The sequence below is a fragment of the Talpa occidentalis genome, unplaced genomic scaffold (genome assembly GCF_014898055.3).
Source record: "Talpa occidentalis isolate TD23 unplaced genomic scaffold, MPIMG_talOcc4v2.1 talOcc4.14, whole genome shotgun sequence".
Lineage (NCBI taxonomy): Eukaryota > Metazoa > Chordata > Mammalia > Eulipotyphla > Talpidae > Talpa > Talpa occidentalis.
Window position 1 is genome coordinate 72,060,863 of NW_023601433.1, and position 19,273 is coordinate 72,080,135.

General features: G+C 49.8%; 1 protein-coding gene across 1 annotated transcript in view; it reads left to right on the plus strand.

Annotated features, from left to right (window-relative positions):
• Positions 1–1,006: 1,006 nt before the first annotated feature.
• The window catches only part of MYO18B (myosin XVIIIB), a gene marked incomplete at its 5' end in the record, with an annotated part of 234,879 nt that continues 216,612 nt past the window's right edge, over positions 1,007–19,273 (plus strand). Inside the window, 2 exon segments of the mRNA XM_054694681.1 lie at positions 1,007–1,111; positions 15,202–15,360. Of these exon segments, the coding sequence (XP_054550656.1) occupies positions 1,007–1,111; positions 15,202–15,360 (264 nt within the window).

Below are 19,273 nucleotides of genomic sequence, written 5' to 3' on the forward strand. Positions count from 1 at the left end.
AGGCAACTTTAACAGAGGGAAAGCCTGAAGCACAGTGAGGGGAGCCATTTCCTGAAGTCAGGAGCGAGTGGGCCAGACTCCCAAGGCTGTAGCACACCCAAAGTTCTGTGTAGACACAGCACCTCTGCACCCTCATCAGAGGGTGGGCCTGGGGGTGCCTGGCGTTCCTCTACAGGGCCTCTCCTACCCCCACGCTCCCGACACTCATCTTTCATTCAGTCATTACTTTGTTCACCAGCATCCGTGAGCACACACCCAGCGCCTGGCCCTGTACTGGGTGACAGGCATTAATAGGAGAACCACAGACTGGTGGAAGACAGACAGACAGACATCTAAAGAGAGCAAGATGCAGGCCCTGATCCCGGACCATCTGCTCCAGCCCAGTTTCCCTGCATGCTCTTCCCTGCTTGTTTGGGGCACGGTGGTTTAACCTTTCTGTGCCTCGGTTTCCCCCTGCTGTGAAGTGGGTTGCTGCGAAAACCCTACCTCATAGCATTGTTGGAAATAGTAAATGAGCCCACTAATGCCCTCAGGTTGGAGTCGGCGTGTGAGGAGAGCTGCAAGCTCATGAGGCGTCTCCGCGGGCTGCACTGTGAGGCGCCAGCGTCAGCTGCAGTTCTTCACAGAGTGTGGCTGGAGGCAGAGCTGGCCTCTCTTCCTCGCCCCATCCCTGTGACCTCTGGTTATCTGTGTGGGCAGAGGTGGAGTGTGGGTGTGCGGCCTGCCGGGGACAGGGATGACGGGGGAGAATGTGCTTGCGTCGGAGCTGTCCCCTCCCCTGCTCCGTGCCACCAAATATGTCCATGCTCTCGGAGGCCTGGTCAACGGCCGGCCCGGGCTGCCGTCTCCTGGCCAGACCTGGAGCTCACCGGCTAATTTTAGAAATGAGTTGTCGACTCAGCTGCTGCTATCACGCTGGCGCAGAGAGAGGGTGGGGGGAGGACAGGAGGCACAGTCAGGGAAGGGGATGTGTGTGAGAGCGTGGCGAGGGTGCTCCTGACATTTCTCTGCGGCCCCTGCTCTCCCGGCTTGGTGGGGTCTCTGCCCTGAGGCCTGGGGAGGCCTCTTTGGCGGGAGTGGTTCTTCTGACCTGTGGCCTCGCGTGGACAAGGTACTGTCGGGCTGGGTTTGATGACGGGCACCTTGTGAGCCGACGGGCAAGTTTTAATTTTCTGGAATGTGCTTTGGGGGCTGCGGGGGCAGGCCTCTGGTTTCGGGTCTATTTTAGGCCTTTCTGGGGTGGAGAGCCTATGGGCCCTTATCCCTTCACTGCTTGCTCCTGTCACTCGCTTGGAAAACCAGAGTGTTTCATGGCAGGATTTTAGACCAAAACCTTGCTAACCATTTAAAAAATTTGCTTTGAGTGAGTGATAAGCTCCCCTCCACTGTGGAATCTTAGCCGACAGACATCAGGATTTATGTTTTCCCCCAGCTGCCCGTGCTCTGCTGGACTGGTTCTCAGCTTGTGATCAAGGAGCCAAATTCTTTTCCTTTCATGTTTTTAGCACTGTTGCTTATAAACTTTAATAATTATTATAAATTATTATTATTCCAAAGTAAGCACTCTGTGTGGTGGGGCTGGGGCCAGCAGTTCAGGGACCAAGTGTTGAATTTCAAGCAGCGCTGGCTTGACCTTCCACCCGAGAGAAGAGGTGCTGGAGCTGGGACTCTGCTCCCGGGCATTTCTCTGAATGGAGCAGCTCCACAGGCCGTGGTGTCAAGGAGGGGCTCTGCTTGAATGTGGGATTCCCTCCCTGGAGACCTCACCAGGGCAGGCCTCGGGGGCCCTGCCTCCATGCAGCTTTCCCGGAGAAGTGGCTGCCCATAAAAGTGGCTGCCCTAGAAGGGCCAAGCTGCCCAGTTTCTGGCCTTGACCCCACAGGAGCCTGGCTGCTGCCCCAAAGGACCCGAGAAGCAAGGCTGCTATCTTTGTTTTGTGGCAGCCAAGAAGGTGTCTGCCCGCTCCAGTGCACCAGCATTTGGGGGCCAAGAGTGCCACGGAGCTTAGAGTACTCCACAGGGTGGTAGCTCCCGCCGTTATTGTTTTTGCTACTGACAGTTCTCTTGTATCAGGGTAATATGCCCAGGTTGGGCAGGGTCCAGGCCTGTGTGGTTTAAGCTATGGATGAATTCTAGAAAATAATGTTGCAGAGAGAGAGTAAGAGGAGAGTGTGGAAGGAGAAGGAGCAGGTGGAGGAGGGGTGGTAAATGAGGAGGAGGTGGAGCAGGAGGGGGAAAGTGAGGAAGAGGAGGATAAGGTAGAGGAGCAGCAGGAGGAGGAACAGGAGCAGCAGGAGGAGGAAAAGGAGGAGCAGGAGGAGGAAGAGGAGGAACTGTCTCCTCGCCTCCTGACTTTTGAGGGACTGCACATCACCAATAAATAATAGATAATTGGTCCAACCTGCACTCAGGCCTGGTCACCTTGAGTAGCCAGTCCTGCCGCCTCTGTGACCTTGGACCTGCCCCTTTCCAATCTGAGCTCTAACTTCCCCTTCCAAAACCTGAGAGGAGTTGTCTGGAAGTGTCTCCCAGGGATCAACATCCAGGGAAGCTTCTCCAAGAGTGGGATTTCCACTGTTTACAGCAGCAATTCCTCACCAGGGGGCTTCAAATATAGGGTCCTAGGCCGAGTCAGCCCAGAGCCCCCTGCCTGAAAACCTCGCAGGTGTGTCTGGTGGCCAACAGAGTGGGAGAGACACCTTCTCTGGTGTGAGCTGGCAAACCAGCCAGGCGCCCAGCATTGCCTTACTGAAACCCGTGTATTTTCTCACAAGCATAGAGAATGTGCACAGCAATTACTCAGGGCCTGATGATCCCAAAGTTCCACGAGGCTGGTGTTCACGCAGGCAAAGATCAAGTCCTTCTGGTGGCATTCTAGATAAGAATAGAAGGCCTAGAAGGCATAGGCCTAGAACCTATGGTATCCCCTAGAGCAGAGGACCTGGCTGTGTCTACGAGGCCAGGATGGGACAGCCTTTCAGTGGGTCCTATTTTCCTCCAAGTGGATGAAAGCAATTGTCTAAATGATTCATTGTAACAGGTTGTTGGTTGCTGTGGTATGACATATCCTTAATTTTTAAAAATTAATTAGCTTTGTTTTAGGTTCACAGCCAAACTGAGGGGAGGAACAGAGATTTCCCATAGACCTCCTGTCCCACACATACAGGGCGGCTGCATCATCGACCTCCCCTCCAGAGTGGTGAATTTGTTGTAGCTGGCACCACCTTATTATCATCCAAAGGGCAAGGTTGACATTATGGTTCATTCTCGTACTTTCTACGAGTTTGGACAAATGTATACAGACACTTAGTCCATATCTATAGTCTTACACAGAATAGTTGCCCTGTCCTAAAAATTCCCTGGGCTCTGCTATTCATTCCGCCCTCCCTCTCTCCCTCCTAGCCCTTAGCAATCACCGATCTTTCTCCTGTTTTTACCATTTTGCCTTTTCCAGAATGTCAGTTGGAATCACATTATGCAGTCTCTTCAGATGGGCTCCTTTACCTTGGTGATGTGCATTTAATGTTCCCCTCTCTCTCCTCATGGCTCCCTTAATTTTTAAACAATGTGATATTGAATTATTTGAAAATGGAGGTGGATTTGACACAAGTGGAGGGCCCTGGGGTATTGCCAAATCCAACGCCATCTGTTCACAGAAATGGGTAAGGGAGGCACAAAAAGGGGAGTTTAGGGCTGGCATTCAGTAAGCAGTGGGGAGCCCATTAGAGGAATAATAACTCAATTTTCCCTTTATCCCCACTCCCAAGACTGCCCCATCCTCCTCCAAATGTCAAAGGAAATGATGAGATTTCAGCTCTCGTTGGAGTGGAGGCAACAAAAGTGAACTTTTTTTAACACACAAGTTTCTTGGAATGAGCACTGACAAGGGTTTTGTAACCATCAAGCAAATGTCTCTCATTCTCCTCTCTCTGTCTCTGTCTGTCTCTTTCTGTCTGTCTGTCTGTCACACACACACACACACACACACACACACACACACACACACACACAGAGGCACATTTAGTCTGAGGGATGCAGAGACATCATCATCAATTTCATCTGAATCATCTTGCCCCAGGCCTGACTCAGCCAGCTCCATAATTTCCCTCTTCTGTTTTACTTCTCCCTGTGCTTCTTTAACTGCTCTCAAGAACTACAGATTCTGGCAATAAAGGAAAGACCCTGGAGAACTGGCAATGTGGGTTTACCAAATATGGGGCCAGGGAAATGGGAATTTCAAGGTCCAGAATCCCCAGGGCATTCATCTCAGCCCCTAAAAGACAAAGCGCATTTTCAGCTGTTTCTTGGGTACCAGCTGGGGTGTGAATTTCAGTTTTAGGAGGGCAAGTGGATTAGCTATTGAGTGAGAGGGAGATGCAGGGACAGAAAACAAAGTCTTTCTGTTGATAATCAAGGGGGGTGACACTGTTCTGGTTTCATCAATTTCCAGGGGAAGTTGAGATCAGACAGGATTTGCCCAGGGCCATGGAGCTACTACGTGGTGATGGGTCTAGGAATTTCTCTCTTCTTGCTCTTCTGTCAACAGTGGTTTGCTCATTTCTTAGTTCTTTCTATGCATGTCTATTTATTGTTTGAAGCAAGATGGTTTTGCTCTCTTTCCCCCTTAATGGTCCTCCTCACTTGGCATGATTCTTCTAGACCGGAGTTTCTCAGCCTCAGTCCTAGTGGCATTTGGGGCAGCATTTGGGCCAGTTTCCTTCCTCCATAGGATGTTTAGTAGCAAACTTGGCCCCAACCCTCTAGATGTCAGTAACATCCCCTCTCTACTTACGGCAACACAAATGACCTCCACTCCAGGTATTACCAAATGTCCACTATTGAAGGAGGGAAGAGGGAGGGAGCAGGTGAGACAGTGAGATGGAGAATAATAGAGAGAAGGACAGCAGGGGGTGAAGACAGACTGGAGTGCTCCATCCACCATCAGAGTGTTTCAGAGTCCCAGCCCTACTCACTAGGAATTTCCCGGATCATCGATGAGTGCTGGTGGGCACCATCACTGCCTATTGAAAACCACCAATCCAGTCCAACTGGATCAAATACTTTCTATAATGACAGAAATGTTCTGTGTCTGTGCTGTCCAATATGGTAGCCACTAGCCCTACAGGTGCCTAGAGGGCACTTGAAATGTGGCTAATACAACTGAGAAGCTGAAGTTTTCCTCTAATTTAATTTTAATTGTGGCTGCTGTATTAGCACAGCTGTAGGCAACAACACAGTGAGGGTAGGAAGATGACCCTTTGATGGAGCACACAAACTCTAAAGACAGTCAGGGGAGCTGCCCAGCAGATGTCTGGCCAGTCTCGTGCTTCATCATAGAAAGGGAAACACTAGACTGGAAATGGCAAATATTTGCTATGGGTGTCACTTTCAACTATTCTTGTGCCCATAGCAGACATTGCCAATCAATTATAGCACAATTGTTTGCTAATCCAGGCATAGCTCAGGATCCTTCTCAATAGAACAGTCCAGGCAGCTTTCATCTACAGATCAGTCAGTGCTGGAATTTGAGAGAAACATTATTGACAATCCCTGAATGATTCCACAAGCCCATGTGTAAGGTCCAGCACCTCATCTGATTATAAGGTGAATGATTATAAGGTGAATTACTGAGAAGCTGGCACAGGCACAGTGAGGGCCATGCTGGGAGGCTGGTGTTCCAAAGAGACCATGCGCAGACTGCCTGGGTCCAACAGGCAGCTCCACATTTCCACCCCCTTTACCTGAGCCCTCTGAGATGGCGTCCTCACAGAATCTACCTTGTAAGGGGGGGTCTGGGAAGAGCAAATGCCATGATCCACGTGAGTACCCAGCTCAAAGCAATGCATTTATCTTCGTGGTTTAGGTCAGCAGGGCAGCTGCAGATATGGAGAGGGCAAAACAGTGTGCTGGAGGAGTCAAGACTTTCCTCTCTAATCATTTCTCCAAGAAATATTCACGGCACAGTCTAGAGAGATAGTAGCTGGGGGTGGCAGGGGTAGGGTGTTTGGGGAGGTAGGGTGAGTTGGGGAAGTGCTGGCTTGTCAACCACTGATGTTTAAAGCATTTGAAGATTGCCCTGGGACTTGACCTGTTTGAAATAGGGAACACAGTGGAGGCAAAAGGACACCATATTAAAATCAGTAATGGCTCCCAGGTATATGGAGTACATAGTACAATTAGTCCTTACTCAATGTTACTCAATTCGTCCTTACTAACAGGCAGAGTGGGACCCACATTTAGGTGTGAGACCTCCAGGACTGATAAGTTGATAAATTCTTGGAAACTGTGACTTTAAGGGAAACAACACAGAGCAATAGCAAGTCCTTAAGTAACATCATTGTTTAGATTTTTGTGTCTGGGATTAATTCTCATCAGCGTTATAATGAAACAACATTGAAGGCATGTTCAGTGTTACTTAAGGACCTGCTGTACTCACACTACCTTGTGAAATGGTTTGATAGATGGAGGAGCTGCAGACCCGAGAGCTTCAAGAACAGGCAGAGTGGGACCCACATTTAGGTGTGAGACCTCCAGGACTGACATCAGCCCCGAGAAGGGAGCCAGCTGTGATCCCCCTGGGCAGCCTCTTGTGGTGTAAGTGCCCACCTCTGCTGCACAGAGCAGTCTGGAAAACACCCAGAGGAGTGACCAGCATTCAGAAGGATCGGCAAGTCCTGAGAACTTTCTCACCTGAGAAGTGGTTGGAGGCTCCTGATGAGGAAGCTGGGGGCAGACCCCATAAGTTTCAAAGGGAAAGTCTTGTTTTCTGTCACTTAGGAGAACAGAATTGGGGGCAGCATGTGGCTGTCTTGACGAGCCAGCTCTCTGGATAAGAAAAAAACATGGCAGATGCAGGGCATGGGAAGACAAGGACTCTGGTTCTGCTGCCATCAGAAGATGTGGCCCCTTAGCTGGTCCATGGGTGCCAGGACAGGAGAAAGTAAGTTTGATGGTCTCAGAGGGCTTTGTGGTTCCGAAGAAGAAAACCTATTAGCACAGACCCTAAATGTCTTAGTTTCTAGTAATTGGATATGACCAAGAGGAAACTCATTGACTATCCATCCAGGACATTCCTGGTGAGAGGGGCTGGAACTCTGAGACTCTGATGGTGGATGGAGCACTCCAGTCTGTCTCCACCCCCCAGAGGCTTGAGAGAGTCGAGGATGTATCTGAAGGGGTACACAGAAGACACCGAGGCCAGGGCCTGCAGGTGGCATCTTCTCTCCCAGCATCGCTGCCTCCCTTGTCTTCTCTCCTGTGCACCTGGTGTCTAATGTCACAGTCGAGAAACCAGGCGCCAGGTAGCCAGCTGGTCTCTGAGGAGCATCCTCGCTCCACATTGGCTTTCGCAGTGGCCAGTGCCTGCTCCCGGGGACCTTGTGAGTGAGCCGGGAAATAAACTTACACTCACGAGCTAAACTGTGGACAAGACAGAATTCTCAACAAAGACTGAAATGACAAAGGACCAAATGGTCACATAAGCTGTGTGACCGCTGGAGCAGAGGGCAGGGTGACGGGGGTGATTGGGTGGAAGAGAGATTAGGGAGGACTGTGAGGGTGCATGTCTGGCACCCTGAAGAGAGGCTTCACGGAGGAGCTGAGCCTGTGGGATTATGGGAGATGAAGGTTAGAAAGAAGGAATGTAGCTTTTACTGAGAAGCTGGCACAGGCACGGTGAGGGCCATGCTTGGAGGCTGGTGCCCCGAAGCGACCATGTGCAGACTGCCTGGGTCCAACAGGCAGCTCCACACTTCCACCCCCTCTACCTGAGTCCTCTGAGATGGGGTCCTCACAGAATCCACCTTGTAAGGGGTTGTCTGGGAAGAGCAAATGCCATGATCCACGTGAGTTCCCAGTTGAAAGCAATGCATTTATCTTAGTGGTTTAGCCCTGCCTTCGCCCCCCTCTGCCCCCCCACCCCCCACCCCCGCCTTCTGGGCAAGGATTTAGCCACCCAGGTCATCCTTGCTCCCTCCTGTGTGACCTTGAGAGAATCCATTAATGCCCCTAGTCCCTAAACAGCGACACACCCAGCACCATGACTAACACTGAACAGATGCTAAATAAATATTGTTGCCTATTCACTCCTACCCCTAAATGTGCGTACTTGAGCCAACTTCCAAGGGTTCCATAATATGTCACCAGGACAAGGATACCTCCGAGTCTCCTGGAGCTCCCAGATAGGCCTTGTGTTCACATTACCAGTGGGAGGTGTGTCTCGATCTTGAGCATGTGTGGGAGGGGTCAGACACATCTGGGCAGCTCTCAGCTTGATCTTGCTGGGTGACCCCAGGTAAGTGTTCCAACCTCTCTGAGTTCCTGTCTGTTCTATGGGAGTGATGCCACCCAGGTGGTGCTATCCTAGGAACGACAGGTGATAATGACTGTGAGATAATTAACTACCAGGCCCAGTAGGAATATAAGGGGCAGGGGCAACTTACATATAAGGCTCTATCTCAGTGCCTGGCACATAGTAGGTCCTCTTGGATTATTGGTGAATCATCCTGTGCTTGGTTCTGGGTTGGGCCTACTTCCAACATGGAATGAAATGAAAATGAAATATGACTTAAAGCTGGTGCCAGGGATAAAGTGCCTGCTAAGTATGTGGCTGTCTTCCCTCCATTTTACAGCTAAGAAATTGAGGCTCAGAGAACGTTCTGGAATTCTACAGGTTAATGGTGATGACAGGACATCAACTTGGGCACGATACACGCCACCCCCTACATGTAGATGCAGACAGCTCAGGGGGATGTCAGAAAGCCCTGCCACACTGGCTGCTCTGTCCCTTCTCCGCTGCAATCCTCATCATCATCCATTCATTCGGTCATTCAATAATACGCATTGAGAGCCAAGAAGGTGCTAAGCACTATTCTAGGCGCTGGGGCTACGTAAGTGAACAGAACAGATGGCAATCATGGCCCCCATAGGGGCCATGTTCTTTAGGGGGAGTCAGAAACTAGCAAAAAATATTCAGCCTGATGGACACTGATTCAGTGGCCTGGAAGAAAAAAAGAGCAAGATAAGGTGATGGAGAGTCCTGGAGTGGGCTGGGATGACTATGCTGCACTTTGAGTGGGAATGTGAGGGCAGGGTCATTGCGAGGAGACGGAGGTGAGTCATGCAGAAGGAAAAGCATTTGAAGCAGCGGGAACAGTTTGTGCAAAGGCCCTGAGGTGGGAATCTGCTTGGAAGGGCCACCCAGGAAGTCAGGGTCACTGACGTGGAGGAGCAAGGAGGAAGAGTCATTAGGATCGGTGGTTTTGAGAGGCCTGAAGGTCCCTATAAGGACTTGGAGGTTTCTAATATGGCGTGGGTCAAGTCACTGGAGGACTGGCTGCATGTCAGAACTGGACACCTGGTCTTCAGGGGAAAGACTTGGGGCCCCATGGGGTCATTTAGAGCCAGCATGAGTGCATGGAAAACTGTTCCAAGCCATCTCTGACTTTGAGGGCCTTTCACCAACCTCTTTCACCCCTGAGGGGAGACTTGAGACTTTATACTATGAATTCCCAGTGTTTGGGGCCTCCTCAGAGGCTTAAAGCAGTAACTGATGAGGCAGGTGTGAGAGTCAGGCCTGGAAGGGAACGTGGTGATAAGAACACTTGCTTAAATTAAGGCTTGACAAAGCCTTCCCAGTAGGATTGGCTTCTGGCCCTGGGTCAGTGGGGCTGCCTAGAGAGTTTGGGGCCAGGACACGGTGAGTAAAGTCCCTGCAACGAGCTCCCTTTCACAGCCCCCATGCACTGTGACCCTCTAGAACAGCCCGGACCCACAGCCACAATTCCCTGGAGCCTCGACACTGAGGGCAATTCTTGGGAAGTAGCTGCTGACCTGGCCAGGCCTGAGCTGGTTTGGAAGGAGAGGCCATGGCCAGCGCAGCCACCTCACATCATGCCTATTCATAACCCAGGCCCTGCTCCCCAGGCCAGCAGCAGAGCAGATTCTTGCCTGTGTCACTCAGGGGCTTTTCCAGTTTCTCCCAAAGGGAGAATTGGGGAGGGGGTCTTTTGGCCCCCCACCTCTTCCCAGATATCTGGCCTTTGGGCAGCTTTCTGAGCCTCTGCAAACCAAGGAGCCCCACTGTGGGGGGCTTTTTCTGAAGGCACAGACTCAGCTGTTTGCACTTGGCCAGGTTTCCAAGGTCTCCTCATGGGCAAGTGGCCTCATCAGAGCTGAATTGTCCCTTCCTGGATGTTTGTATCTTGAGGTTTCCCGCTTTCCAGGCCCTGTGGGACCACTGGGGTCTCAACCAGACACGTGCTGGTAAATGTTTAGTGACCAGCTCCCCAAGAACACGCATGTTCCACCTGTTCTATTCATTGATTTCTCTGGTGCAAACACTCTGGGGCTGATTGCAGCCTCAAGCTACATCTCACAAAGTGGAGGTGGGCACGGGCTCGGGCTCGGGCTCTCGCGAGATGAGTGCTGACGTTAGCACCTGTCGGGTGGCCAGATCCCCCTCACCTGCTTCCGGAGTGTGTGCAGCTGTCCGCGCGCAGGCGAGAACTCCCTGAGTGCTGCCGGAGCCGGCATCTCACGGATGTCACGGACAGCGGCTACTTGCAGGCCAACGAGGCCTTCGAAGACTCTTGGGTGACCGTGGCGCCGACAGCTGGGGCCAGGGCCGGGCGGGGTGTGCCTCTTCAGGAAGGGCTGGGCTGGGAGGGTCTGTGCCAGAGGACAGGCCCAGCCCAGGCTCGTGCTTCTGCTCAGGCCCACCTCCACTGAGATCTTGGTGCAATTGTGCGTGGGTGTATTTTCTACGTGGGCTGTTTTGTTATTCATGCCTTTTGGACCGTTTTCATGGATGCCGTGTCGAGCTCTACCATCTTCACTGTGCAAGGTGGCGCGTGTACCTTCCAGGGAGACCCAGATGCTTCTGGAACCAGCAGGTGTGGTGGGAGAGGGTGCAACCCCTTTGGCACTTTCTCAGAATGTCAAACATTTTGAGAATGTCAGCGCCTCTTTTAGGGACCTTCTGAAAGAAATATAACAGGGGCACACAAAGGCTTGGTGACTATTCTTAGCAGCGTTACTCACATTGGGCCCCATGCACACAAGCCCAGTGTTCATCAACTGGGGAGGGGATCAGCTTAAGAGGGGATGACCACACGGGGAACCGAGTCAACAATGTGGGTGAACCTTAAAAATATTATGCAAAGTGAAGGAAGCCAGATGTAAAAGTGATATGCTCTGTATGTCCAGGAAAGCATGTCCATGTAGAGCTAGGAAGGGCTCTGGTTCCCCAGGTATGGGGTGGAACTAGCTAGCGACTGCAAATGGGTATGAAGGGCTTCTGGGGAGTGATGTAATTGTGGTGACAGTTGCAAACTTTGTAAATTTATTTTTTAAATGCTGTAAATGTATTTAAAAATCATTGTACACTTACAATGAGCAAATATTATAACTGGCATAAAATGGTACCTCAACAGGTATCCCCTGCTTTGCAAAAGTTTGTGTATATGAAAGACCTGCATTACTACCTGTTTTTGCTAACAAAAATTTGAAGGGAATTTTTGCTTTTACAAAAAGTGAAAATCAAAAACAGTGTTCAACTTATGTTTTGAAGCAGGCTTTGCAGGGGTAGTGTGCACCCCGAGTAGCAAGAGTGGTCTTGCCCAGCTTCTTCCTTGGAAATTACTTTATACCAGCCACTTTATATCAGCTCCACCCTGCTTTTACTGTGTGTTAGGTTATTGTAGGTAGGATTTATGTGTTCTCTTATATGGCTTCATAGGTTATTTTTTGGTCCTGGGAACACTCAAAAATGTCTCCACATAAATGAATGGTAATTGCTTCTTTGCTTTATGCCATTTTCAGCTTATGAAATATTTCATAGGAGCACTACTTTTGGTAGTGGGGGAAAACCTGGATAGCTGTTGCAAAATGTTTCCTAACCACCTCCCTTTTTCAGTGGATTCATGATATTCCTTCAAGTTCAATGCACTCAAATTTACTTGCCATTCTGTAGTTATTGGACACCTAGGTTGTGTCTTTTTCTGTTTGTTTGTTTGTTTTTGTTTACTGCTACAAGCAACAGAATTTGTGATGAGATTTTCTGGTTTAGGATTACGTCTTCAAGCTTGTTTTCCAGAAGAGGGCTTTCTAGGTCAAAGTTGTAAACATTTGTTTAGGTTTTAAATGTGATAATAAATCATTTCCCAAATCTTGGGCCAGTTTATAGTTCTGATTTCCTGCCCTTTCTGAATTTTCATAGGTAAACTGTGGATCTAACTGCTCCCTCATGAAACAAAACCCCACTATTCCATGATTACCCTTGGGAGAACAGTAACTAGGAGCAGGTGTGCGAGAGGTCCGAGGGAGCTGGGAATAGTCTGTGTATGTTTTGAATTGAGATAGAACTTCATGCAGTGAAATTTTCAGTCTTAATTGAAATACAGCTAGATGAATATTTGTGTATGATGTCCTAGTGAAGCCATCATTCACAGCAAGATGCAGGGCATTTGCATTGCCCCAGAAATAGCCTAATCCTAACAGCTTCTCCAGCCTCCACCACTGATTAGATTTGCCTGTGCTTGAAAGTCTCATAAAATATTTTAAATGAGATGGAATTTAGATTTTTTTTTAATAATTTTAATTCAAATTGTTGTTTTAATTTTAATAATATTTACATTTGAACTCAATGTACTTAAAATTAAATGCTATTTTTTATTTAAAAATTATAAAATATTTTTAATTTGATTTAGTTGTAATCCTTCATGTGTTACATAGTTCCATCCTTTCTGTGAGAGCCATTCAGTCACACACCCATGATTATGTGCATTTCTCATGTGTTATATCTCAACAAAAAGTTAAATTGTAGGGACAAGGGGAAAGGATTTCAGGGCACTGTCCACTCCATGGCCAGAAGTACCCCCTCCCCTGCCCGACACCCCCCCGCCCCGGAATAAATGGCAGTGAAATGTTTATGGCATTGGTGGGGGTGGGAACCAGGCAGTTCCTCTGAGCTAATCTGTGTCTCTCTTCTCTTCCCCACTGTCTCTGTGTGTCAGTCTTGTGTCCCCCTCACTTGCTACCAGTGCCCATAAAACCTCATTCCGTGCTGTCTGGCAGGAAGCGCCATTTCATCTCGTCTCACGATCCTGCCACTGACGCAGCATGGCCATCTCTTCACGCCTCGCACTGTGGGAGCAGAAGGAAAGTGATGCTTGGGGCTGGGGCCGCAGCTGCAGGGGCTGCCGGGACCATGGAGGACACGTCATGGCATGAGTGGTCCGCGCTGTCCCCTCCCACCTAGCACGGGGAGTCTGACAGCCAGCGCCTGCCAGTGACACGGCCAGTCCCACCTTCCACCTCCTCCCAGCCAGCTTGGTTAGCCGTGGCCTCTCGCACCTTGCTGGGCATTAGTGCCTGTGCCTTTCACTCTTCCCGCACCTGCCTGGCCTTTGCCTGTCCCCAGTAGCAGTAGGCATTGGGGGTCCCCTCTCATGCAGCTCTGACGAGCATGGGGGCTTATGTGGGAGGAAGAGTTGGGGGGGCAGCAGTAGAGCTGTTGGCTGCCAGGCTGTGCCACAGGGTGGGTTTCTGAGGTCTCTACATCTGTCACCATGGAGACACCAAGGGGCACACTCTCCAGTCTTTCTTCTTTTGTGTTTTTCCACAAGATAGCGAAGGGGCGCCTCTTTCTTTGATGGCTGTTCTCTTGTCCACCCTCATCTCACCTTTAAGGGTGCACATAATTTGAAGAGTTGGAGGCTGGAGGGTGGGGTGGAGGAGAAGCTGCTTTCCTGCTGTCTCTGCCCTTCCTGGAATGATCTGGGTGGAGCATTGAGAGTTGTGATGAAAGAAGCTGAGGATGACAGCGGGTGAGGGTGCCTTAAGATTCCCTCTCTTCTACAAAGCAGGCTTCAGTGTCATGGAGAGGGAGATGTGTGTATATGTGAGCCCAGTTTTCCCTGTTCCCTGCTTTATTCTTCCTGGGCAGAGTTCTGCATTAACCAGACGATTCCCATGGCCTCTGCTTTGTCTCCTGGCCTTTACCTCTTTTGGATTCCCCCTTCATCAACTGGGCTGCAGAGAGCAAGTCTTTTCCAGGCCCCCACAGAGGACCCTCATAAGGAGCTAATTTTATTTTATTTTATTTTATTTTTTTTTTAAAGATTTATTTATTTATTTATACAAGCACTGGGTACAGGCAGAAGCGCGGGAGGGTGAGAGAATTCACTAGAGCCAGAGCGGGGAGCAGAGCAGGCAGAAGGACCGAAGGACACTGCTGAGGGGAGCAGCGGGCGGCAGGAGAGGTCTGCGCGCCAGGTGGGACCCTCCTCCGGTGGCCGGGGAGCAGCCGGGGATCGAACCGGCGCTGCAGAGGCTGCGGGCAGCTTCGCAACCCAGCGCTCAACCACTGCGCCGCCGGGGAGGCCCATAAGGAGCTAATTTTAAACCAGTGTGTAGCTCCTCTGTAGTAGCGCTGGAGATATATATACATATATATATATATTTTTTTTCCTCACGAGCAATCACAGTGATGCTGGTTAAGGACATACCCGGTCAGTGACAACCAGTCTCACATCTTAACTCCCATGGTGACTGTGGCCGGCGACGGGGTCTCAGCTGTAACCCAAGTCCAGCCAGCTGTGGCCTGGATCACATTTCAGGGCTAAAATGCCAAAGTCCAGGCTGCTGACTTTAGGACCTGGTGTGGGCAGAGCCTTTAGCTGCTCACTCCCTGGTTGAGGGATCACCAAGCAGCTACAGTGCTGGGACACTGGGCTGTCTCCATGGGGCTGGATCCTTCTAGAAGCCAGGGCTGCATACCCTTCCCTATTTTACCATGCCTCTGGCAAGTAATTAATTAATTAATCAACTCTATTAAGTACAAACTGAGGTGTGGCAGAGAATATGGGTGAACCCTGTGATTCATCTCCTGAAAACTGGAAAAGCCCCCTTTGAAGCATCTGCCCCATACCAAGGAAAGAAGTCAATGGCCTCCGTGGTTCTGCTTCATATTATGAGGAAGTTTGGCCCAGGTGAAATCATACTGAGTGGAGCGAGCTCTGCTGCTCATGCGTTCCCTCCCCACATGCTGACTAGGTTGCCTGGAGCCAGCCTGAGGCTCACTTGCTTTGCTGTGGCTTCTTTTACTTGTTCTTGTTCATATACATCCTCCATGGGCTCCTCCCAGCTCTGTCACCCCACTGGTTCATTCACTGAGCTCTCTCCTTTGTTTCTGCAAAACAGATTCGGGAAGAGGACAAGAGCCCTCCACCATCCTCGCCCCCTCCCCTTTTCTCTGTCATCCCAGGAGGCTTTATTAGGCAACTGGTCCGGGAGACTGAGAAAGAATCCAAGGAAGCGAGACGAAAGAAACAGACAGCACTTGCCCCTCCAGAAAAAGAGGTAAGTGACTCTGCATGAAGGGGACTAGGTGTGTGTCCAGACCCTCCTGTTCTGTGAGCCTCCTCTGGGTCACTCCCCAGCCGGCCTTTGCTCCTGCTGTCCCGATTTTGAGGAATGCCATTTTTTTTTTTTTTCCAACTTGATCTGCTGAACTCCTATGCATCCTTCAGTACCCAGCTCAAATAATACCTCTCTGGAAAGCTCTCCTGTTGCTTGCTTTCTTCTAATTCCAACCCACTATGCTTTTCTTAATGTGGTCTGCATAGTAATTACTCCGTCATGTGACTTGTTTGACTAGAAGCTCCTTGAGAATAACAACTATCTCTCTCTCCAGCTGTGTATCTTGAACAGCCTTCATGGTACTGGCCCACAGTGAGTGTGCAACAATGTGTTTAATGAATAAACACATGAGTGAATGTATGATGTCAGTTGATGTGTGATTCGGGGGTTCATTTTACCTTTGCTTTTGCAGCAAAGGGAACTAGATAATGGCTAATTTTAAGGAAGAGTTTGTTCACTTTTAGCAGAAAAAGTATTCAGTTGGTGCTCACTGGTGCAAGTTGTATTGGGTGATGAGATGCTGAATTCTTTCTATACTAGGTGGCTCACCCACTGTCCTCCAACTGCCATGCTCTCCTAGGTGCCTCCCATGAGTCCCTGCGGGGGCGGCACAATCCAATAATGAAAAGATCCATGCATGGCACAGGTAGGACATCAGTACCCATTCAGCTCTCTTCCTTTCTGATAGGTTTTAACCTTCCCCCAGCTCCATAACAGGGGGCCCCCAAAGGATGAGTCTGTACCCCAGGCAGGCAGGCATGGAGCCTTGGGCTGTATCACCGTATGAGGCAGAAAGGGCATATCCTGTGTCTCTGGCACCCTCTTTTTTTTTTTTTTTTTAAAAAAAGATTGATTTATTTTTATACAAGAATCGGGGTATAGGCCAGAGATGCAGGGGGTGAGAGGATTCTCCAAGACAGAGCAGGGAACAGAACAGGCAGACGGACCGAAGTACACTGCTGAGGGCAGCAGCGGGCGAGACAGGAGAGGTCTGTCCTGCCATGTGGGTGTCTTCCTGGCTGGCCAGGAATAGAACTCATGCTGCAATGGCTACAGATTGCTTCACAGGTTGTGTCTTAACCCCTGCGCCACCAGGGAGGCCCTCTGGTGCCCTCTTGAGGCAGGGTGAATATTACAACAATTGGGCTGAGAGTTTCAGGCCTCAAGGCTTGGTGTTGGTTTGAGGCCTAGGGCCATCCCAGCTCTTCCTTCCCCTCTTGTTCAGCTGTTGCTTGCCTAGCCAGTCCCCCACATGCCTGCACCTGTCCTATTACAATGATATTGCTGCATCAGAGAAGTCCTCCAGCTGCTGATGAACAGCAGCTGCTGAAGCACCCCTGCCAAGTCTTGTGGGGCAGAATAACAGGGAGGACAGACCTGACCCAAGTATTAGTGGGGAGCAGAGTCCACCCCTGTAGGCTGTGGTTAGGGCATGTGAAATGTCACTGAGCTTTATTTATCACTAGACAGGCTGAAGTTGCTGCTCATGGGCTCCTTTGACCCTGTGCAGCAGTGGGGGAGGTGGAGACTGAGGCCCAGAGAGGGCAGGGTGTGAGGCTGTGTAGATCCGAGCCAGATGAAAGTCTGTGGAAGGGCCAAATTGGGGAGTATAGTGGGGCGAAATACCAGGGTGAGGCTGGAGGTATGGTGTTGAAAGAATTCACGAGAGACAGAGTGGAGAACAGAAAAGGCAGATTTATTGGGGTTAGACAGGAGAGGTCTGCACATGAAGAAGGAGTCAGGGCTCCCTTTTAGAACCTGTTTTTGTGGGATTTTTATGATTGAGGGAGTTGGTTTGGGCCTGTTACTTGCTAGGATGTCTGGTCTTGGACACTGACCTTTGACACAGAATGCCCTGCTTCAGCATTCATAGTCAAAGTGATCAGTCTGATGGCCTGGTTCCCATAGCAATCATATCAATTTCCTTTATCTATTCAAGCATCCCAAAACTTGCTGCTGGGCAAAGAGTGGAGCTTAGTTTTTAACCTTATTAAATGGTACCCCAACAGGAAATAGGGTGGATGGAAGTCTGGGGAGTGAGAGACCTGGGGAGGAAAGTGTGTGATGAGGAGTTACTGTGCACACATTGCTGCTAGGAAGCAAAATGCCAAGGATGGGGATAGACTCATCACTGGGCCTGGACAGGGGCTCTGAGCCAAGATGTGGATGGACAGGCCCTCAGGCCACAGCAGGTGTCTGGAACATGGGCCAAGATGTCCCTGGGGCTGGAGTGGCCAGCTTCAGGACATGTCCCTGTGAGGCAGCAACTCCTGGCAGCCCTTCTAATTTAATTTTCTTATTCCAGTCAGTAAATAGCTCCAGACACTATCCTCATACCCCAGTATAACCATTTCACCTGCTTTCCCTTACAAGGAACCATTGGAATTCTTCACCATTGTGCAGGAATGGAAAGGATGCTTGGTGGGCCCAACTGGCTTTCCTAGGGCCACCTGACCAGTGACAGGCTGAGGCTGGAATGACACTGGGGTTATTCCATATAGAATACCAGCAGACTGGCTTCCAGCTCTGACCTTGCCATTCTGTGTGGGCCAGGCCAAGTCTCTTTCCTGTCTTGGCCTCAGTTTGTTCATCTGTAAAATGAACATCTGCTGTGAGTTTCCTCTCAGCCTCAGTGATTTTAAAGGTGCTACTTCCCTTATATGCAAGGAGGTTGCAGAGGGGCCTGAGGTCTTTGGGGGCTGAGCATTCTAAGCCAGGGAGTTGATGGGTGGGAGGTAGAAAAGCTAGCGTTGGTTCTTATTTGGCCCATCCCCATGTTACTCTTCCTCCGTAGTGCTTTGGTTAAAAATAAGGTACTGACTCACTTTTCATAGCAATGTAGATGGTGGTAAGATTTTCCAAGTGCAACCAATCCCCTTTCCAAGGCTATGCTCTGTCTGGCCCCAGAAGGTCAGATGGAACCACCAGGCCGTGGGCCTCAGCCTGACTGCATGTTGGGACTAACCTGATGAGCCACAATCCAGAACAACTACATCAGCCTCTTTGGGAGTAAAGCCAAATTATCAGTGTTTTTGAAAGCTCCCAGGAGAGTCTAGTTAGTGAGATTCTAGAAAGAAAAGTAAGGCTGTTAATATGCAGCCGAAGGATCTGTGGGGTTTAGCATTCCAGCTTGGTCTCTTGGCCTAGCATCTTTCTGTTCACTTACCTGGGGACAGGGAGAAATTCGGACTTGACTAGGTCCTTTGAGGGTTAAGTAAGATACAGCATAATGGTGATGTCAGGCCCATTATAAGGGATCTTTAAATGACAGCTAGCATCATTATCATGATCATTATTACTGTAAAGATGAAGATACTGTGATCTAGCAGCTCCTACCACCTAAAACAGGAGAGGGAGACACTTCAGAGCTAGAAGGGGGTGCAGGCTGTGGTCATTGCTGCAAACGGTGCTCCATCCCTGTGCTCTGGGGTTCCGCAGGCAGATGAGACAACTTCTGATTGAGTCTGCAGGCAAAGCTTTGAGGACATTTGAGCTGAGTATGAAAAGCTGAGTAAAGGTAGTAGAGTGGAGAGGGGTAATTATGTCCCAGGTGGCATGCTCAGCATCACCAAAAGCAGAGGCAGGGAGTGTCAGGTGTGGTGGGAGATGCCTAGCATGGGGAAAGCAGGGCCCAGAATGGAGACAGGGCCCTTCCCTGAGGATTTGGAAGGGCAGGTGGTAGTGCTGAATGATTGTCTGGTAGGCCCTAGGCAGCTGCCAAAATCTTTTGATGGGATTTTATTTATTTATTTATTTATTTTTTTTAAATTTTCTAGAGGCATGTCTTATTTATTTATTTATTTATTTATTTATTATTTGTTTGTTTGTTTGGTTTATACATGCACTGGGTACA